At 40.2% G+C, this 23671-nt stretch overlaps 2 protein-coding genes across 7 annotated transcripts in view; one reads left to right on the top strand and one right to left on the bottom strand.

Moving 5' to 3' along the window:
- The window catches only part of LRRC3B (leucine rich repeat containing 3B), a 273318-nt gene that overhangs the window by 235469 nt on the left and 14178 nt on the right, over positions 1 to 23671 (bottom strand). Inside the window, exon 1 of one of the 6 annotated variants that reach the window (XM_056520025.1) lies at positions 18446 to 18652. The exons of 4 other annotated variants lie outside the window; for them this stretch is intronic. The gene's annotated coding sequence lies outside the window, so the exon portion shown is untranslated. Of the gene's footprint in view, positions 1 to 14075; positions 14206 to 18445; positions 18653 to 23671 lie in introns of those variants that run through there. One more of the 6 variants, XM_056520023.1, reaches the window with a different exon arrangement.
- On the top strand, positions 8335 to 13061 carry LOC130273361 (uncharacterized). Its single transcript, XM_056520017.1, has 2 exons — positions 8335 to 9702; positions 12742 to 13061. Exons 1-2 carry the CDS (start codon positions 8409 to 8411, stop codon positions 12750 to 12752), a joined length of 1305 nt encoding a protein of 434 aa, XP_056375992.1. The 5' UTR covers positions 8335 to 8408; the 3' UTR covers positions 12753 to 13061.

Raw genomic sequence — 23671 nt, 5'->3', positions numbered from 1 at the left:
ACAAGTCTCTCTGCATCAGTAGAAGGCTACCAGTAGGACAATGGGAAGACTGACAATTACATGAAAGCTGAGGCAGGGGAAAATGGCAAGCATTTTAATGTAAGTGTGCAGGCTTGTAACCAAAGAAGAGGACCAGAAGAGCAGATGTAAAGGAGCCCATACACTGTGAATAGCTGTCAGTTAACAGCTTTCTCCCGCAATCTCACCATACACTTGAACATTAGGAAAGGCTTAATGTTTATTCTTTACAGAAAAAAGAGGGGCATCTTATCTCTCAAAACACATAAGGGTCAGGAGGTATGGGGACCTTAAAGGGGACCTCCAGTTTGTAAAAACTTATCCCCCATCCTGTGGATAGGCAAAAGGTTGATGATCAGTGGTGGTCCGACCGCTACAGACCCCGTGATTTCCAGAACGGGAAAACACTCCCCTCCCTAAGCACTCTACCCCCACCTTCTGAGATGAACTGGTCTTGGGAGTGACCACAAGCTTTTCCAATCACCAGCAGAGGAGGTAAATCGCTGCAGCTGGTGACTGACTGAGCGTCCCGTAATTACCGAGACCAGTTCCTCTCAGAAGGTAGGGGTTGGGGGACTCAGGTAGGTGAGTCAGCCCCGATCTGGAGATTGCAGGGGTATCAGCGCTTGGACCTCCAGCAATCAGAAACGTATCCTTTTTCTACAGGGGATATGTTTTTCAAACTAAAGTTCCCCTTTAAGACCCAAGAAATATTAAGACTGACACAAACTTTCAGATTTTTAATGATCAAACATAAATATCTAAGACCACTGGAGAAAAGGTTTTACCAACGCAATTATAACATTTTAACATTTTGCCAATCACTGCTCTGAGCGGCAAATATGAAGCATTGATCACTGGCCAGATGTAGTTCAGAGCAGAGATTGCACTGCAAAGAGCCGCCTGCTTCTCTGGATTATAAATTGCGTTTGAAACGAGTCTCAAGAGTGAGACCTGGTGTAATCTGTCCTTTAGTGCAGGTACTACAGCTCCCAACATGGAACAGACTGGGAGTAGTAGTAGTACCTAAATAATGATGGCAATATAACTAATAACGTTTAACAGTTGTTTAAATAAATCACAGTTCATAAATTACTTAATTAACCCATTAAAGACGCAGGGTTTTTCCGTTTTTGCATTGCCATTTTATTCTCATCACCTTCTAAAAATCATAATGCTTTCAATTTTGCACCCAATATTCCATATTATGGCTTATTTTTGGCGCCACCAATTGTACTTTGTAGTGACATTAGTCACCCCAATATTTATTTTTAACAGCATACAAAATGACTGTTGTCTCGGAATTTTCCCAGCTTGCAATGTGACCGAGATCTTAATCACTAGTCAGCTGCTTCAATGGGTGGAGGGATTAATCTGTAACTAATGCAACAGCTGTAGGCACCCTGATTGAAAACCACAGGTCTTTTGTTTCAATGGGTGGGGTGGCTGATGTGTATGAGGGAGGAAAATGGCATTGTGGGATTTGTAGTCAATAAAACATAAGTCAAACAGGAAATACAAGTTGACAAAAAGCTAGCCACAGTGTTATGGTAATCTCATGACATAGCCATTTAGCCCCAAGACAAGCGCAGATCCTTCCTAAGCATGTCCATTACTGTCTGCCAGGTATGTGCTAAAATCACCTTATGCTGGATAACCCCTTTAATTGTGCAACAAAATTGAAGAACAAATGCCATTTTATATCTTTTGGGGGCTTTCGTTTCTACACAGTGCATTTTTCAGTAAAAATTACATATTATCTTTATTCTGTGGGTACATACAGTTAAAATGATACCCTACTTATATAGGTTTGATTTTGTATTACTTCTAAAAAAAAAAAAATCATAACTACATGCAGGAAACTTTATACGTTTAAAATTGTCATCTTCTGACCCCTATAACTTTTTTATTTTTCCACATATAGGCCAGTATGTGGGCTCATTTTTGCACCATGATCTGAAGTTTTTTTCAATACCATTTATATTGATTGTACTTTTTGATCGCTTTTTATTAATTTTTTCATTATATAAAAAGTGATCAAAAATACGCTATTTTGGACCTTGGAATTTTTTTGCGTGTACGCCATTGACCGTGTGGTTTAATTAATTATATATTTTTATAGTTCAGACATTTCCACACGTGGCAATACCACATATGTTTATTTTTATTTACACTTTTTTTATGGGAAAAGGGGGGTGATTCTTACTTTTATTAGGGAAGGGGTTAAATTATCTTTATTAACTTTTTTTTCACATTTATTTTTTTTGCAGTTTTATAGCCCCCCCCCCCCCCCAGTGGCTATTCCACTGAACATACCAATTTCATACACAGATCATTGTTATCGGCGGTCAATTGCTCAAGCCTGTATTTCAGGCTTGCAGCAATCAATCGTCAATCGGAAGTGACGGAGGCAGGCAAGGGGACCTCCGCTCACGTTCTAGCTGATCGGGACATTGTGATTTCACCGCGATGGTCCCAATCACCCCGAATGAGCTGCCGGGAAGCTTTTACTTTCATTTTAGACGCGGCAATTAACTTTGAACGCCACATCTAAAGGGTTAATAGCCCGCAGCACAACGATCGGTGCCGCGCGCTATTACCCCAGGGTCCCGGCTGTCATTAACCGCCAAGACCGACCCGGTATGACGCAGGGTCACGGCGTGACCCTGCGTCATAAACCGGGAGCGGGTGCAGGGCGTACAGGTACGCCCTGCATCCTTAAGAGGTTAAAATACATCAGTAATAAAAAGTTTTACAAAACTTTATCCATTTTTAATATTGCAGCTACATTTTTATGTCCCTACCCGCTCAAATAAATTGGTCCCTGATTGAAAAGTTATAAAAATTGTGTTCTAAAAATATAAATTTCATTCCCTATGATCTTTTCCATACTGCAAAAACAAAACAAAACAAAAAAAAAAAACACTTGCATGGAAACTGCCAAAGGGGCCAAAAATAAGGGGCCAAAAAATAAGGGGCCAAAGGTAAAAATGCCAGAAAAATGCAAAAACGCAGGGAAAATCTGTGACAGTTTTCTGGTGTTTTTCTGGAATTTTTTCTGGTGTAAAAAAAAAATCAAGTGGAACCCTAGCCTGACACAATAATTCAGTACTAAAACATTGCTCCTGATTTACCTGCTTTACTAAAATGTAAGTGTACTTAAAGGGGTTATCCACCATAAGGTGATTTTAGTACGTACCTGGCAGACAGTAATGGACATGCTTAGGAAGGATCTGCGCTTGTCTTGGGCTAAATGGCTATGTTGTGAGATTACCATAACACTGTGGCTAGCTTTCTGTGAACTTGTATTTCCTGTTTTCAGTTTTGTTGTTTGCCTACAAATCCCATGATTCAATTTTCCTCCTTCCCACACATCAGCTACCCCACCCATTGAAACATAAATGAGCTGCAGACCTGTGGTCTTCAATCAGGATGCCTACAGCTGTTGCATTAGTTGCAGATTGATCCCTCCACCCATTGAAACAAACAGGCTCCCTGTCAACTGCTGACTAGTGAGTCAGGTCTCGACCGCATTGTAAGCTGGGAAAAATTCCGAGACAGGAATCATTTTGTATGCTGTTAAAAATAAATATTGGGGGTGAAAATCACATAAGAATTGTGAAAAAAACGTCACACAAAGGTAAAGACACTATATTATGAACTACACTAACTTGTAGCATAGTCAAATAAAAAAATTTCCAGAGTACCCCTTTAATTAGAAGTTGATCCTGAGGAGGTGATCACAGGGAGATTATATGGGTGAGGGCACAAAGTGATTACAGAGAGGATGATTACAGAGGTGGGGATGATCATAGGAGGGGCAGCACAGGGAGGGTGCTCACAAGGATGGAGGGTGATCACAGTGATGAGGTGATAAAAATTGGGTGAGATAGGATCATAAGGGGACTAAGTCCAGATCCTCTAACAATGGTTCGAGATCGGAATGTAAAAAAGGTGACACTACAAACTGATGCTGTAAATATACAGCAATAAGTGTAAACAGCTTCCTTAAACATTTATGTCATGGAACGAGATAGGGGTTTAAATCTTTTTCTACATAGAAATCTAGTGTTATGATTGGTTTGTGGGGTTCAAAAGGCAGATTCCTTTTACAGAATGGAAAATCCACAGTGGATTACACTAAGTCGCTAAGAAATTTGGAAGCAAATCTAATTCTGGATTTCACCATGTATTACCAGTGGATTAATTGCACAACCAGCATAGAACAAAGAAAGACTATAGTCATTGTACTGACCTCCTATGGCTTTGTTACACCTAGCCTGCATGCAAAAACTGGGAAGCATTGTCACAGTGGAGGTAAATATAGAATTTATTCATTTTAGCGACCAACATTGCCTGTGGATTTGGCTTGGAATTGCTGCAGGAATCTTCTGCAGCAATTCAATCCTGTGTAAGCATCCTAAGCCTTCTCACCCTAACCCTGCTCCTTATATTTATTTAAATAACAAGGAAAGCTATAATAAAAGTGAGCAAAATCAATGGCAGATTGAGCTTAGCAAATGGTGCTGCAATGGGTTAATAATATGTCAATAAACTTGATTAATCAGGTTTATTTCCATGGTGCCCAGAGCAGCAGGGAGAATCACCATGGTAATCTATTCAGACATTTAAGCAAATTTTATTTCCTACTATAATATGTAGATGTGCGTGGAGATAATATAAAGCAACTTCATGTCATATGAAAATACACTTAGCAAACGTTGTTACATCTGATAAGCGATATATCTATAACACCCAGCGCAGCATGTCAAATTGGAAGCCGTTTATCAAGAACAGCTGAAGGAAGATGATAAAAATACATCTTTATCAAGCGCAACTTTAGTAAGTGTGCGTTCAATATCTCCATGCCCGATTTGATCTGAAGCAAACAATTAATATTATCCAACAAAAGTGTGCTAAATTCAAATGCAAATGGTTGTCTAATTTAGAAAACCCCTTTTCAAATAACATTTTATGGCATTCTGAGCTAATAGAATGGACGTCATCATTTAGGACCTTCATCAATCAGCTAATCTTTCCCTGGAGGACCCAGCAAATCTGAATGTTACATTGATTCTAATGGGCATCATGTAATGCTTCATTTACCCTGTGGTGGCACTGCAGGAGAACTGATCACTTGTGGCAGGTTCCCTTGTAGAGCTACCAGCAGTGTTCAAAAGGCTGTCAAACCTACTTAGTGGTGCAGAATAAACCACAGGGCAAAATTAGGAGAGAAAATTTAGCAAACACTCACATGGTTACATGCCTCTTTGCAGCATTTATTTCAGCATTTTTTGCTATTAAAGGAACACTTCCTTAAAATGTTTTTAATGCTGCTTCTAAAAAAAACTGTATTGCTAGACAGATGAGAAAGAGAAAAAAAAAACACTGCAAAAGCATATTGGTTGGACATATAGTACGCAAAAAGAATATTCTTTCACTAATTATTGCGTACCTGAGGTCCTGTATATATTTAGCATATGTGCCAGGACCTTTCTTAATGCATATGGTGAATGTGGAAGAAAAATATGATATACCGCATTTTTCGCCGTATAAGACGCACTTTTTCTTCCCCAAAACTGGGGGGGGGGGGGAGTTGGTGCGTCTTATATGGCGAATACACACCTATCGGGTCGGTCCCTGCGGCCATCAAAGGCCGGGACCCCCGGCTAATACAGGAAATCACCGATCGCGGTGATGCCCTGTATTAACCCTTCAGACGTGGCGATCAAAGCTGACCGCCGCGTCTGAAGCGAAAATAACACTAACCCGGCTGTTCAGTCGGGTCTGTTCGGGACCGCCGCAGTGAAATCGTGGCATCCCGAACAGCTTACAGGACACCGGGAGGGACCTTACCTGCCTCCTCGGTGCCTGCTCCGTGCCGAGATCCCCTGCATGACCGGCGCTCTCCTTTGACGTCATCACGTCGTCGCGCACGCCGTCCCGTCATCCAATAGGAGTGGCGTGCGTAGCGACGTGATGACGGCGACTGAGAGCATGGATCCCGGGGAAGAAGACGTCCGGAGCATCGGGGACACCACGGGGACGCGGCGACAGCGATGGAGCGACATCCAGGGCAGCGGTGACGGGTCCGGAGTGGCGGGGACACGTGAGTATTACCTCCTATCCAGTGTTCTTCAACCTGCGGACCTCCAGATGTTGCAAAACTACAACTCCCAGCATGCCCGGACAGCCGTTGGCTGTCCGGGCATGCTGGGAGTTGTAGTTTTGCAACATCTGGAGGTCCGCAGGTTGAAGATCACTGTTGGGTGCAGAATCTTTTTTTTCTAGATTTTGCACCTTTAAAATAGGGTGCGTCTTATATGCCGATGCGTCCTATAGGGCGAAAAATACGGTACACATAGCCGGACATATCAGAAAAATGGAGCAAAACACTAACCTGTTCATACAGCTTGTTTAACTGCTTGGTGGCCACATAAAGACTTGAAATGTGTGGGCGGCAATTAACTTTTCAGAATTCTACAGTGGCACAGAGAACGTGCTACTGCAGGAAAGGAACGTTTCTCCAGAATGGGGCTACATGTCAGGTGCAGTTATAAAGTGAATTAGCAATAAAAAAAAGTATAAGGGCATGTTCAAACAGGCCAAACTACAGAGAGTTTTCCACAACAAGCCTGAACTGCAGCCAATTTTTGCAGTGGGAATCCGCAGCAGATTACATTGACTTCAACAGGGTCTGCTGCGGATATTCCGCTGTGGAAATTTCACTGCTGTAAACCCACCTATGTTAGCATACTCTTATAGTGTGGAATGCCCCCCCAGCGGTCTTTTATGATATTATGGGGTGCACAATACATAACATAAAAAAATATATATATTTATACAAGGAAAAAAAATGGTAGATGACTATGGGATATCTCTGGTGGCTACTATAGCTACTCTTTCTACACTGTAAGCAAGTGCTTTAACAACAGCAAAATCATTTATACTGAGCGTACAGTTACAGTACATTGTGAATTTTAAGGCAAAACAAAACGCTTCGTATTATGCTATTAAACTTCTTTACTAAAACTCAGCAGCATATAAGTAGTAGATGAATTAAAGAAATTTTTTATATATATAAAGTGTAAATAAACGTATGAGATCTAGGATGCAACCTAGAGTGCTGATCAAGGCATCATCCAATCAGGACATAGTATAGGTGATATCAATAACTGCCATATAGTAAACTTCCTTCTTCTTTGCTGCTCAGCAGATGGTGAAGTTATGTCATTTTTTCTCTCTCATAATTTTATATATGGTTGTATAAAATATAGATGATTTAATCCTTTTATTACTATTTCATATATTTATTTATTAATTAATTTATTTATTTATTAATTTATTTATTAATTCATTTATTAATTCATTTATTAATGTATTTATTAATTTATTCATATTATTTAAATTCCTTTTATTTCTTTAATCTCCTTAATTGATTGTACCCTATATATGTGTATGTATATATATAATATATATATATATATATATTCTTTTTCTTGCATTTGTTTTTTCTTTTTTCACAAAATATCTTCTACATAGTTCCTCTTCTCATTATTTCATTATAATATGCATTTTATGTAGGTTCCTAGCTCTGAATCTTGATCTTTTATATCACTCCTAACTTTCTGTTTGCTCCTACCTGTTACTGCGCATCTTTTATTTAAACTGCGTCATCGCCGCCATTCCCCAGCACGGGACCCGTCCTCTGCGTCTTTCCAGGTGACTGTTCTCTCCTCTCGCGTCTCGAGCTCTGCTTGTTCTCGCGAGATCACTTGACAGCGAGGTCATCTCCTGTCAAGCGTTCCCGGGCTTTCGGCATTCACCTCACAGCTGCCAAAGCCAGAGGACGCGTCTGTTGTCTAAACACTCATTTGTATCCTTATATGTAAATACCTCTGTCCCCTCCCAAAAACCCTCCCAAAATCTTTTAGTTTATCCTCTACAGCCACCTTGTGGCTGTTTTACTTATTACATCTTAATATTTTATAGTTTTAAAAATTATATTACCCATATGGGTTTACCTTATGTTAATATATTGTTTATTTATTAATTCATGATTTTAATACGATTAATTGATGAATATACTTAATTAATATATATATTTAATTAATTTATTACCTCATAATATATTTATTTTTAATTACATTAGATATTTTTAATGCTTCTATTTATATTTAATTTTCCTTAATTGCCTTATATACAGTATATCCTTATACATTATTTTACACCACTATTTTATCAATATGTCCCAGGACAATAGTCAAATCTCATGTGATAAAGTTAATCCTGATGCTCTACAGTCCATGGTAGATGCCTCAGTGTCTAAATCTATACAAAATGCAGTTTTTACTCTGCAAGAATCTTTTGAAAAATCACTATCCAATGTGATGGCTCGCTCTGGCACTACTATTACAGGGGTGTTACCTCCTATAACCCCATCGGATCAATATTGGTCCCCTGCCGAATCTGTGTCTCGTTTGGCAAAAGGTCTTAGAGGTCCTGGTAAAGCAAAATCAAAAAAGCGCCATATCCTAGGCAAGGTGCCATACACCTCCAAAAGTGTGAAAGACACATCAGAAACTTACCATGAGACCGATATCACCCAACATATGGGTTCTAAACCAGACCTACCTTCTAGTGGTTCTAAGAAACCTATTTCCTCACCCTCTGCCCAAGAGGAAGTCCAACCTATCAGGGCCACGACTTCCACTTTTAGAGCGAAGCCAGACTCCTACCGAGTTGTCTCATCCGAAGAATCTGAGGATTCTGACATACATGAAGTGGATGAAATTTTATATGTCTCGGCGGAAAGTGAGTCAGATCATGATGACCCTGCTATGCAGGAAGACACTACAGTGAACCTACCTGGGGATGCATATTTTGACCCCACTCTGATATGCCATCCACGGTCTGGTGAGTGGCTTCCCAATCAAAGGATTGCGGAATTTTTAGCTCTTCGAGCTAATAAATCTTTGGACCGTCCATCCCGTAGCAAGCTAAAGGCGGAATGCCCTCGTCCCTCTCTGCCTAATAACGCTTCTGCTACTCCGGAATTGGACCCTCTTCTAGCCAAATTCCTGTTTAAAACGGGTAAAAATCCGAAGAAAGGAGTGGACCGTAGTTTTAAGTCCTGTCAGGACAAATTGATGGACCTTCTTGGCCCACTCTCAAAAATTTTGGATATGGCTGATGAAGCGTCCAATTCTAATACTACTGTTGATACTGAGACCCTTAAAGGTTGGATTCAACGTGCCATTTGTATATTCGGCAACGCTAACTCTGCGCTCTCCACTGAGAGAAAGAGATCGATACTCATGAAAATTGACCCACAACTTACCAACCTAGCCACTGCCGAACCGGTCAACCCCACAAACGGCATGCTTTTTGGAGATGATTTCATAAGAGAGCTTAACAAATATGTTGGGCTTTTTTCGTCTCTTAATAAAGCTCAAGTATCAATGAAAAAAGTATTCTCTAGTAGAATTTTTGGGAGGGCCGGAAAAGGCCGGGGCCGATTTTCCGGCCGGTCATCCCACTATAGAACTTATAGAGGCCCCTACTCTCAACCACCCACACAATTCACTGCCCCACCTACCACTCCCTCCCCATTTTTCCCTTACAGGTCCAGACCTTGGCGTTCCAGAGGCCAAAGAGGTTATCCCCGCTCAAGACCTCCCACAGGTAAGCCTACCCCTGTATTCTTCCCAACATATCCCATTAGGGGGAAGACTCCTTCATTTTTTCCACAATTGGACTATGATTACATCCGACTCTTGGATACTAAATACAGTCATGGGTTACCAAATAGAATTTGTCACCCCTCCTATCCAAACACATTTACCTCATCCAATCCAATTTTCCCTATTGGACAAAAAACTCATAGATCTAGAGGTCCAAGAATTGGCTTCCAAAAGAGCAATTATATCTGTACCCCCACATTCCATGGGATTCCTAAGCAACCTCTTTCTGGTAAAAAAGAAAGACGGAGGTCACAGACCTGTGATCAATTTACGTCTTTTAAACAATCTGGTTGTTTATCGTCACTTCAAGATGGAGGGCATCCATCTTCTAAGAGACATTCTTCTGAAAAACGATTGGTTAGTGAAGATAGATCTAAAAGATGCTTATTTGACAGTACCAATCCATCCATCTTCTCAACCTTTTCTTCGTTTCCTTTGGAACGATCAGACATGGCAATTTACTTGTCTCCCGTTCGGTCTTTCATCAGCCCCATGGTGCTTCACAAAACTACTGAAACCAGTAGTTGCCTCTCTAAGAAGTCGCGGAGTTCGTCTTATTATTTATCTAGACGACATCCTCCTTATGGCTCAAACAAAAGAGTCACTTTTGCTCCACATGAACTGGACATTACACCTCTTAACTCATCTAGGATTTCTCATCAATCACAAAAAATCCATCCTGATTCCATCTCAACATCTGGAATTTTTGGGTTTCATGATAGATACTCAACTGACCACTTTGAGTCTCCCTCCAAGGAGATTGAAAGTTATTCGGAAAGAAATCCGACAGATTCTCCACAAAGATATCTTATCTCTGAGAACAATAGCTCGAATTGTGGGTCTCCTTTCAGCCTCCATTCAAGCCATTTTTCCGGCTCCTCTTCACTACAGAGCTCTCCAACGCCTAAAAATTCGCCACTTGAGACAAGGTCTCGGTTATTCAGACGAAGTTCCTCTGTCCTCAGAAGCCAAAGAAGAGCTTCTTTGGTGGCTCAATCACATAGAATCTTGGAATGGGAAAACGATTTTCCATCCGAATCCGGACATCGTCATCGAATCAGATGCGAGTCTTTCCGGATGGGGTGCTCGTTGCGGCTCCCTTTCTACAGGAGGCAAATGGTCTCCTTCAGAATCCCTTCTTCACATAAACTGTCTAGAACTTCTGGCAGGATTTTTTGCTTTAAAAAGTTTTGTAAAGAATTCCTCCCATTGTTGTATTCTTCTTCGTATGGACAACATTTCCGCTGTCCAATACATCAATCATTTGGGAGGCACAACTTCAAAAATTCTTGCAGATTTTGTCAAAGAATTTTGGCATTTTTGTTTAGACAAGAATATTACCCTGAAAGCGGAATACCTTCCCGGAATTTCCAATTCAGTAGCGGATTGGTATTCTCGTCATTTGACGGATTCCAGCGATTGGAAACTTCATCTTCCAATCTTCCAATCGATCAATTCTCTTTGGGGTCCTTTGCACATAGATCTTTTCGCATCCCGTCTCAACACTCAATTACCTCTTTTTTACAGTTGGCGCCCGGACCCGGAAGCTTTGGGGATAGACGCCTTCCTGCAATTTTGGCCTCAAAAGACTCTTTATGCCTTTCCTCCTTTCAATCTCATTCCTCGAGTTCTATTTCAAACCTCTATACAGAAATCAACTCTAGTCCTCATAACACCACTATGGCCAACCCAGTCTTGGTTTCCCCAAATTCTTCATCTACTCTTAGATTTTCCCCGTCTTCTTCCTTCATGTCAGAATCTTCTTCTGGATCCCCAAGGGAATTTCCACCCTCTGGTTCTGTCGGGACAATTACCTCTAGTCGCTTGGTTAATTTCGGGTCACCAAGATCTAACCTCCAACTTTCAAAATCAGCTCAGGACATCTTATCTGATGCATGGGCCCCAGGTACCAGATCTGCTTACAGATCAGCCTGGAAACTTTGGTCTGATTGGTGCGATAGAAGACATTTGGATCCCTTACAAGCACCTATATACCACATTTTAAATTTCTTATCTGCCTCTTTTGATGCTGGTAAAGCGTACAGAACCATTAATCTTTATCGTTCAGCTATATCCTCTAGACATGTACCTGTCGACTCCATTCCTATTGGTAGACATCCTTTGGTCTGCCAACTGCTTAAAGGAATTCGTTTCCGTAGACCACCTTTACCAAAGTACACTTCCACATGGGACGTGAATCTAGTTCTCAATATGTTCATTTCATGGGATGATAACGATTCCCTCTCTTTAAAATTTCTTTCATTTAAACTCACTACACTTCTATGCCTTATCTCGGTGAAGCGGGTCTCTGATGTCAAATCTCTTGACATTTCTCATAGACAATTTACTCCTCAAGGTGTTATTTTTTCAATTTATCGTCGTACTAAAACTAACCTTCAATCAGTTTTCTACCCATCTTTTCCACATCACGAAAAACTATGTGTGGTTCGTTGCCTCAGATCTTATGAACAAAAAACTGAATCTCTTAGGAATACTTCCCATTCTCAATTACTAGTTTCCTTTTGCAAACCTCATGCACCTGTATCCTCTCCTACTCTGGCACGATGGGTTAAACAAACTTTACAACTTGCTGGTATTGACACTTCAAAATTTACTGCACACTCTACTAGAAGTGCTGTCTCCACTAGACTTTTCCAATCTGGAGCTTCTCTATCAGACTTACTTAAAGCTGCCAACTGGTCTTCTGACTCTACCTTTAAAACCTTCTACTTTAGACCTGAATCACATGTTTCCATGTTATTGTTATAATCTAATGTATTTTATTCTCTTATATTTTAATTAGAGTCTATAATATTTATCATAGCTTTGAACTAGCATAATACGAAGCGTTTTGTTTTGCCTTAAAATTGAGAATTTTCCTATCCTGGGTGACGGAAAATTTGGATTTTAATAAAAACAAAACGCGAGTATTATCCCTCCCAGAACCCATCCCTGTAATTGTATTTTTTCTTTCTTTCAGTTCAACAATGAGTGCTTCATCTTCTCCTGTTACAACATTTGTCATCAATGGAGTTCCTTATTGCATTCCGCTTGGTTTTCCTGTTCTACGATTACCTGTTGATGATTGTTCCTGTTTTTTCTGACATCTACTTCGCAAAGAAGAAGGAAGTTTACTATATGGCAGTTATTGATATCACCTATACTATGTCCTGATTGGATGATGCCTTGATCAGCACTCTAGGTTGCATCCTAGATCTCATACGTTTATTTACACTTTATATATATAAAAAATTTCTTTAATTCATCTACTACTTATATGCTGCTGAGTTTTAGTAAAGAAGTTTAATAGCATAATACTCGCGTTTTGTTTTTATTAAAATCCAAATTTTCCGTCACCCAGGATAGGAAAATTCTCAATTTATACTACACAACCTGGACTAGAATAGAAGATGGCTTCAGGCCACACCATTCACAGCAATTCCTAACAGAATACGGAGACATGAAAGTATAATGGTTAAATGTGGACATTTGCATTTGCTGGACAAAAATGGCCAAATTCTGCATGGATTAAACACTTTTAACCCTTTTGAACACTTTTTAACCAACATGGATTTTAAAGGTACATCAAGAGAACCCATCATTCATATTGTGAATTACAGTAAACCCATTAGAATCTGCATGAAAAGTCTCAGTGGGTATTAAACCTAAAGCTTTGTTTATTTGGTGTGAATTTAGTTACTGAAATGTAAGATTTAAAACACTAGGATAAAAAATAAGGACAACTAAAAAAGGTACAGACAAGCCGTGTGCATCCAGCAGTAACAATGTGATTGGCCTTTGCATCTGGCTAGCAGTCACTGCAAGAATAACGCAAGTGTTGTTCATATCGCTGAGATGGTAAAATACTTTGAAGTTTAAGAGCCCAGTCTGTAGCCTATTTGACTTTTTACACATTTTCCCCCAATCCAGTTTATACAATGATCTACTTCTGCTGGCTAAATGATGGCCAAAGATGTTTGGTTAAAAATCATTGGCTTTGGACTACAACTCCAAACAAGCATAACAGCAAAGAGGGCACCACACAGAAGCGCAACTATATGGAGAGAATTCTCATCAATGTGACTTTTCAGCCTTTCACCGTATATACTCGAGTATAAGCCGAGTTTTTCAGCAAAATTTTTCGTGCTGAAATCGCCCCCCTCGGCTTATACTCGAGTGAACTCTCCGCCTGTCAAGCCCTTTCAGTGGTCTGCAACCTGCGGACCTCTAGATGTTGTAAAACTACAACTCCCAGCATGCAAGACCACTGCGGCCTTCGTCATCATCCAGCCCCCCCTTTAGTCTTCTACTCACCTCCCTTTGGTGGGAAGGAAGGGTGAGCTGGTCCGGGCCATCTATGCTGCAGGGACCGTCCGGTGCGGAGGGTTAGTCGTTCCGGCCTGTCCATATTAACCAGGAGGCCCTCTTCTCCACTCTGGGCCGGCCTAGTGATATTGCCTTGACGACGACGCACAGGGACATCCGTGCGCAGCAGATGTCCCTGCACATGAATGTCCCTGTGCCTCGTCGTCAAGGCAACGTCACTAGGCCGGGGCCGGCCCGGAGCTGAGAAGAGGGCTTCCGGTGAAAATGGACAGCCCAGAACGACTAATCCTCCCTACCGGACGGTCCCTGCAGCATAGATGGCCCGGACCAGCTCACCCTTCCTTCCCACCGAGGGGAGGTGATTAGAAAACTAAAGGGGGGTCTGGATGATGACGAAGGCCGCAGTGGTCTTCAACCTGCGGACCTCCAGATGTTTCAAAACTACAACCGATGGCCATCCAGGCATGCTGGGAGTTGTAGTTTTGCAACATCTGGAGGTCCGCAGGTTGAAGACCACTGAGGGATTGACAGGCGATGATGATGAAGGGGGGGATGATGACGAGGGGGATAATGACAGGGTGATGATGACGGGGGTGAAAATGACAGGGTGATGATGACGGGGGTGTTAATGACGGGGGTCTGGATGATGACAGGGGGGGATGATGACATGGGGGATGATGTATTCCCCCCCCCCCCCCCCCCCCCTTAGGCTTATAGTCGAGTCAATAACTTTTTCTGGGTTTTTGGGGTGAAATTAGGGGCCTCGGCTTATATTCGGGTCGGCTTATGCTCGAGTATATACGGTAATAGCATTACATAGAGAAAGTCGCTTCCGCTTCCCACACAAACCTATGTGTGAAACGGGTGGTCACAATTCATCACACATACTGGAGCCGCGTGATTAGCAAGGGAAAGGAGCTACATGGTAAGGGGGGGGGGGGGGCAGGGCATCTGTTTAGCCTGTTACCCTGCTAATGCCTCTTATGCAATGAAGTTTAGTACTGGAGTGTAGAAAGATTGTCTGGGACTTTTAAACATCCTGAAGACTGTCTGGCAGGCAGGTACAGAGAATAGTAAAGGATAGGATATGAGGTTGGTATATGAGGACTGGATATGAGGACGAGAACATTACTGTTGCTTTACTTCTCCCACAAGGTTTAGGTAGGAAGACCAGGCATTGTCAGTTACTCTGTTAGTAATATCCAACTTATCAAACATGATGGAATGTTTTAAGATTTCTTAATGACAAGAGAATTTACGATAATCAAATTAAAAGGATTATATAAAATAACATTAATGTTAGATTTATATGACATAATTTTTATTGTATGGTTAAATTATGATGAATCCCATTGTTGTAATATTTAATAGATTTGAAGTTCCTGATCACAATTAATTCATTACTATTAATAAAATACCACTAAACCTTATCGGAGCCAAGCATACTTTTATTACATTTCCAATGAAGAAAATGTATCTAAATTTAGCCAACTGATCTAATTCATTAAACTTCTATTACACAAGAGATATTAATAAAAAAAAAATAACAGGTGCCCCAATATCCTGGATGCATTCTAAGTAAACCGTGTCCTAGGGATCAATTTCAATAGAAGACATTCTCATATGAGCAACAATGATCACCACCTCTCTCCTTTACACATCATTAATGTTTGAAAGCTGATAAATGTTATGTATATAATGGGAAATCACACTAACAAGGCAAAAAGGAAATAAAGGGACAGGGCAAATTATTGCATTAGCTTACTCCACACATTTTTTTCCAAAGAGATCACTGTTACTCAGCGTTTCAAGCTAAGTTTCCCCAACTCAAATACATGATAAAAGAGCATCCAAAAGGCTTCATCATACATTGTGCCACAAGACACTACACGTTATTCCTTAGAGGCACGGTGTGCACGGCTTCAATAGCTACAAGTTAAGAATGAAGTACCTAGACAATTTCAGTGTGAATCCTTTCTTGTAAATTTCCATTTTTTTTTTTTTTTTTATTGCAACTATATTAATGATTATTTTTAAATGATGAAAAAACTGTTATAAATAGCCAACAGTGCAATGTGGGGGAGAGTGAGAGTATAGACAGTGTTACAGTATGTAGAGGTTAAAGCAATCAAGCTTAGAAGTCATAGGTGTGGAAAGTCACTTGCATGTGTGAAAAGCTACTATCCTGAATGTGGATAGTGTTCCCAGTTGGAGGAAATTTTTGGGGGCTTCCGTTTCTACGCAGTGCACTGTTCGGTAAAATGACACCTTATCTTTATTCTGTAGGTCCATACAATTAAAATGATACCCAACTTATATAGGTTTGATTTTGGTTTACTTCTGTTAAAAAATTATATATTTTTGCATGAAAATTTGTATTTAGTATTAGTGTGCTGTGATCTCTAGTTTTCATTGGTATTTTTGTTCTCATGGACTTTTTTATACATTTTTTAGGGTATACAAAGTTACCAAAAATATGCAATTTTGGACTTTGGTATTTTTTTACGTATACACCATACGTATACACCGTGCGGTTTATTTAAAGTTTTATATTTTTATAGTTCGGACATTTACGATCACAGCGATCTATGTTTGTTTTGTTTTTTTTGTTTACATTTTTTTTTTATGGGAAAAGGGGGGGTGATTCAAACTTTTATTAGAGTATTAGAGAAAGGGTTATCCCATTTATTAACTTTTTTTTTACTTTCTTTTATACTATTTTATAGTACTATAGGACTATTACATGCAATCTCCAGATTGCATACACTGTTCGTTCAATGCTATGCCATACACCGGCAACACCGCGATGTCTGAGTGCACTCAGCGACTCGCAGGCCCCCAGTGTGCGAGCATGCCAGGGGGCGGGGCAAGGGGGGAGGTCAGCTTTGGCAATAGCTGGAGGCACAATATGGCTCGGGTCACCGGCGGACCTGCAGCATAAAATACGCTGCGGATCCTTTACATGTGATCCTACCCTTAAGGTGTGTTCACATGTGCATATTTTCTACTACAGATCTGCTGCGGAATTGATTTAGCAGATTTTGCTTCCCGTTGAAGCCAATGGAACAGATCTGCAGCAAAAAAAACACGTTTGTGAATGTACCCTTGATTTTCTTGAAGTCTTAAAAAAACAATCTTGAAGGATTTATAGTAGAGTCATGTCTCATTGAGAGAGAGAGTAGTGCAAGCTTTGCAAGAGCCTACTTTTCGTGTGTGTACTCCTATCACTAACCATATAAAAGGCTAATTTGAGGTAGATCAGTCCAAACACTGTATGACCTTTAGCAAGAAGATGTACAGTCGGGGCATTTAAAGGGGTACTCCAGCCCTAAGACATCGTATCCCCTATACAATGGATAGGGGATAAGATGTATGATTGTAGAGTAGCCCTTTTCACATCTTATCACATAAAGTAATGTATACTACTATAATGGATGACAATACTGCAATTAATAGCCAGGGCATTAACAAAGTCTAATCTCTTCACCTTCAATTAACTAAGGTAATGAATTCTAAAAAATATTGTCATATTGTGCAATATTTGTGCTGCAGGCAGAGTAAATACAACTCGAAATAAACGTATTGGATATTTACAATAAATTATACTTAGACATGTATTGCTGTAGGGTATTCACGAAATGATTTGCACATAAAAATATACTAGTGATGGGATTTGCAATGAATAAAATGGCTGTACAGTATTAGTTTTAATGTTAGAGCAAGTATATTGCAGTTAAAATATGTGGCATATAGCCATCGAGATTACAAAAATGAACAACATATATTTAAGTACAGAACATATTTTTTTAGTTAAAGTATAGTGTGAATATTTTGTGAAATTACATGACATATATTGTGTGTAATGTAATGTACATAGCTTTATGGACATACATTATAAACAAAAGATTGTTTTAAGGGAATTGTCTTATCAAGTCAACCCTTAAGGACACACAGGCATTACAGAGGGGTGTCTCTCTTAGGACCTCCCTCTATTAGGCAGAATAGATAACCACTAATGTTCTGATGGGCTCGAGACTCCTACTTACTACACAGTCAGACACTGTAATGGCCATCATGTAATATGAGAGTAATATAGTGGCTGCAACAGTGTAAAAATATGGCTGATCACTGTAAATGTACAGGACAATAAGCAATAACCACTAAATTTACAAGCCAAAACCTCGATGGTCACCTCATCATAGGGCTAGCTTCAATATGAAAAGTGGTTGTCTTTATAAGACAAACCCCTTACAGGGAATGTGTCATCAGAAAATGGCCAACTGCCTAAAGAGTTGTCCAGCTAAAACATGACCACGCTGCCTGCTTAAAAAAAAAACAAAAAAAAAAACTGTACTTACCTCCCTCGGTCTCATGCTGCCTCTTATATATAGCTTCTCACAATGTCCACTAAACTCCACTTCCTGGTGATAGAGATCAATACAGCAGGCTGCAGCTTAGATGGCTAAAGTGGGAAAATGATGTGGCCAGTGATTGGCGGAGCGGCAACTGACATATTCCTTGCACCTGGAAGAGGAGAGCACTGTGCACCGCAAGCAACGTTACCAAAGGCATCAGGGTGGCACAGAAGGTATGTACAGCTGCTTTTTTTTAAGCAGACAGCCTGGCATCTTTGAAAAGAAAATCCACTTTCCACCAGAGTACCCCTTTATATTATTCTGAAATCTTGCAGGATTCATTCTACCCGCTAGGGCTAAAATTAGGTGGAGACTTTTTTTCTTTCTGTGATGATAAGGAGGAGGCTGCTGGAAAGCGATCTGTACAGTATTACGGTAAAAGGTGACACCTGAAGTCAGAGAAGAAAAGAGGAGTTCAGCCTCTCCTTCCCTATAGAATGACCTCTGCACAGATTAGAAAGGTCAAAATTACAAACCCCCAGGGTCTAGAGATGTCCATTGTGTCTCTGTCCATGCGGCATGTAGTAAAACATTTAACTAAATGCTGTTAAAAAATTACTCAGGCAAGATGGCTGCCCCCATAATAACATACTACAAATAAAATATACAATTATAATTAGTAAATAGAAATAGATCAGAAAAAAGATCACATTTCAGTATTTGATGCTAATCAGTAAAAAACCTAAAAGATTTTTGACAGTGAATTAACATATAGTCAGGATTTTAGTTGTATTCATGCTGATTTTATTTTATGCTATGCTAGAAATATTGTGGCTAAGGTAGTTTCCTCTCTTGAATCTACAAATGTAAATATTTATAGTTGTTTTTAAATGTTTGAATTAACATATTTGCATATATAGGCACAATACCAAGAAAGAGCAATTTCCTAAAGCCAATAGATTAAAAGAGGAAGGTAGTATGAGGTAGACCAGAGCAATATGAAACATTAGAAAATACCGTAATCAACATACCGTATATGCTTCTAAAAATACAAGAAATCATATAATCAAATCATGCTTTCCAGAAAGTGCTTAATATACACACACACATATATATATATATATATATATATATATATATATATATATATATATAAAATTTCTTGCAAACTCAGCTATTGCTTTGCTACAATCTATTTAAATGATTAAATGAGAATAACAATCTCTTTATTGAACACCATTCTACATTTGCAGACTTGCAAAAACATCTGTGCCTATCTTTATGCTCAATATTCTTAGCACAGATTTATGGAAATGTATGTATAGCTTTGCTTATGTAGTTGTTCAGTAAGTGTGTATATAGATTTTAGAATATAAACTCAACAAAACAGCACAGTTTTATGAAACTATAAGACCTTTACAAAGTCATTTTTTCCAAATGTAATACTTCTTAATAAAACAAAGAGAGAATCGCAGCATCTTAAAGAGGTCCTGTCAAGCTTATTTTTTGCTTGTATGGTGCAGTTTAGGATTATTAACCCCTTAAGGACTCAGCCCATTTTGGCCTTAAGGACTCAGACAATTAAATTTTTACGTTTTCATTTTTTCCTCCTCGCCTTCTAAAAATCATAACTCTTTTATATTTTCATCCACAGACTAGTATGAGGGCTTGTTTTTTGCTCGACCAGTTGTCCTTTGTAATGACATCACTCATTATATCATAAAATGTATGGCGCAACCAAAAAACACTATTTTTGTGGGGAAATTAAAACGAAAAACGCAATTTTGCTAATTTTGGAAGGTTTTGTTTTCACGCCGTACAATTTCTGGTAAAAATGACATGTGTTCTTTATTCTGAGGGTCAATACCATTAAAATGATACCCATTATTATATACTTTTATATTATTGTTGCGCTTAAAAAAAATCACAAACTTTTTAACCAAATTAGTACGTTTATAATCCCTTTATTTTGATGACCTATAACTTTTTTATTTTTCCGTATAAGCGGCGGTATGGGGGCTCATTTTTTGCGCCATGATCTGTACTTTTTTTTGATACCACATTTGCATATAAAAAACTTTTAATAAATTTTTTATAATTTTTTTTTTAATAAAATGTATTAAAAAAGTAGGAATTTTGGACTTTTTTAATTTTTTTTCGTTCACGCTGTTCACCGTACGGGATCATTAACATTTTATTTTAATAGTTCGGACATTTACGCACGCGGCGATACCAAATATGTCTATAAAAAATGTTTTTTACGCTTTTTGGGGGTAAAATAGGAAAAAACGGACGTTTTACTTTTTTATTGGGGGAGGGGATTTTTCACTTTTTTTTTACTTTTACTTTTACATTTTTTTACATTTTTTTTTACACTTGAATAGTCCCCATAGGGGACTATTCATAGGGACTATTCATAGCAATACCATGATTGCTAATACTGATCTGTTCTATGTATAGGACATAGAACAGATCAGTATTATCGGTCATCTCCTGCTCTGGTCTGCTCGATCACAGACCAGAGCAGGAGACGCCGGAGGAAGGAGAGGGGACCTCCGTGCGGCGTTATGAATGATCGGATCCCCGCAGCAGCGCTGCGGGCAATCCGATCGTTCATTTAAATCGCGAACTGCCGCAGATGCCGGGATCTGTATTGATCCCGGCACCTGAGGGGTTAATGGCGGACGCCCGCGAGATCGCGGGCGTCGGCCATTGCCGGCGGGTCCCTGGCTGCGATCAGCAGCCGAGATCAGCCGCGCATGACACGGGCATCGCTCCGATGCCCGCGGTTATGCTTAGGACGTAAATGTACGTCCTGGTGCGTTAAGTACCACCTCACCAGGACGTACATTTACGTCCTGCGTCCTTAAGGGGTTAAGGACCAATCTTATTTTGGCATTAAAGGGGTACTCCAGTGGAAAACTTTTTTTTTTTTTTAAATCTAAATCCTTCCAGTACTTATTAGCTGCTGAATACTACAGAGGAAATTATTTTCTTTTTGGAACACAGTACTCTCTGCTGACATCACGAGCACAGTGGTCTCTGCTGACATGTCTGTCCATGTAAAGGGGTACTCCAGTGCTTAAACATGTTATCCCCTATCCAAAGGATAGGGGATAAGATGCCTGATCGCGGGAGTCCCGCAGCTGGGGACGCCCGGGATCATGCACATGGCACCCCGTTTGTAATCAGTGCCCGGAGCGTGTTCGCCATCCATATCTAATATAAATTTATTTTTTAAGACCCAGAAATGTTACAGAAATTCATCCCACTAAATAAAAGGAATGAAATTCCACTGTAGCAATAGCCATGATATAGCTCAAAGTAGTAAAATGCGGTATCTCACCACCCTAACATAATAACATGACAATTAAAACACAAGTACAATACATAGTATTATTCAGAAAAAAAATTGTTTGTTTACAAATTAAGCCTTTGGTGGTGTTAACCCCTTAAGGACCGAGCGTCTTTCCGTATTTGCACTTTCGTTTTTTTCCTCCTTACCTTTTAAAAATCATAACCCTTTCTATTTTGCACCTAAAATTCCATATGATGGCTTATTTTTTGCGCCACCAATTCTACTTTGTAATAACATCAGTCATTTTACCCAAAAATCTGCGGCGAAACAAAAAAAATCATTGTGCGACAAAATTGAAGAAAAAACACCATTTTGCTAATTTTGGGGGCTTCCGTTTCTACTCAGTACATTTTTCTGTAAAAATGACACATTATCATTATTCTGTAGGTCCATACGATTAAAATGATACCCTACTTATAAATACAATATATAGGGTTGATTGTCTTACTTCTGGAAAAAATCATAACTACATGCACGAAAATTAATACGTTTTAAATTGTCATCTTCTGACCCCTATAACTTTTTTACTTTCACTTGTACAGAGTGGTATGAGAGCAAATTATTTGCGCTGAGATCTGAAGTTTTTAGTGGTACCATTTTTGTACTGATCTGACTTTTTTGATCGCTTTTTATTACCGTATTTTTTGCCCTATAGGACGCACCGGCATATAAGACGCACCCAATTTTAAAGGTGCAAAATTGAGAAAAAAAAGATTCTGAACCCAACAGTGATCATCAACCTGCGGACCTCCAGATGTTGCAAAACTACAACTCCCAGCATTGGCTGTCCGGGCATGCTGGGAGTTGTAGTTTTGCAACATCTGGAGGTCCGCAAGTTGAAGACCACTGGCATAGGAAGTAATACTCACGTGTCCCCGCCGCTCCGGACCCGTCACCGCTAGTCACTGCTGCCCTGGATGTCGCTCCATCACTGTCGCCACGTCCCCGTGGTGTTCCCGACGCTCCGGACGTCTTCTTCCCTGGGATCCACGCTCTCCGTCGCCGTCATCACGTCGCCACGCACTCCTATTGGATGACGGCGTGCGCGACGACGTGATAACGTCGAAGGAGAGCGCCGGCCATGCAGGGGATCCCGGCACGGAGCAGACACCGAGGAGGCAGGTAAGGTCCCTCCCGGTGTCCTGTAAGCTGTTCGGGACGCCGCTATTTCACCGTGGCGGTCCCGAACAGCCCGACTGAGCAGCCGGGTTAGTGTCACTTTCGCTTCAGACGCAGCGGTCAGCTTTGATCGCCGCATCTGAAGGATTAATACAGGGCATCACCGCAATCGGTGCATACGCCATTCACTGTGAGGTTTAATTAACAATATATTTTTATAGTTCGGACATTTACGCACGCGGCAATACCACATATGTTTATTTTTATTATGGTTACATATTTTTTATACGGAATTTGGGAAAAAGGGGGTGATTTAAACTTTTAATAAGGAAGGGGTTAATGGAAGTTTTTTTTTTACTTTTTATTCAACTTTTTTTTTTACACCTTTTTACTCTAGTTTTAGGAGGAATCACTAGATTTCTCATGCTCGGTGCTCGATTGATAAAGCCAGGCTTTTTCATTCACAGCGCAGCAGCCAGCATAGGACGTGAGGTAAGCCCTTCAACTACCTCAGCAATGGATCGCACCCCCCCCCCTGCAATCGCGCTGCGGAGGGGCGATCCACTCCACTTGACCACCAGGGATGGCTTAAATATCCCTTTAGACGCCGCTGTCAACTTTGACAGCAGCGATCTTAAGGGTTAATAGCCGGCCACGGCAATAGCTGGGGACTGGCCGATGTGCCGTGGGCTCAAGTCGGGAGCCTGTGCCATACAACGATTGATGTCTCAGGACGAGCCGGCTTGCCCTTA

This window comes from Hyla sarda, chromosome 5 (genome assembly GCF_029499605.1).
Source record: "Hyla sarda isolate aHylSar1 chromosome 5, aHylSar1.hap1, whole genome shotgun sequence".
NCBI classification, from domain to species: domain Eukaryota; kingdom Metazoa; phylum Chordata; class Amphibia; order Anura; family Hylidae; genus Hyla; species Hyla sarda.
Note: the sequence above shows the minus strand (reverse complement) of the source record. Positions and strands in the feature narration are given on the sequence as shown.

What these genes read in the sequence shown, in the direction of transcription:
- LOC130273361 (XM_056520017.1), top strand. Translation starts at nt 8,409, where the DNA reads ATGGCTCGCTCTGGCACTACTATTACAGGGGTGTTACCTCCTATAACC.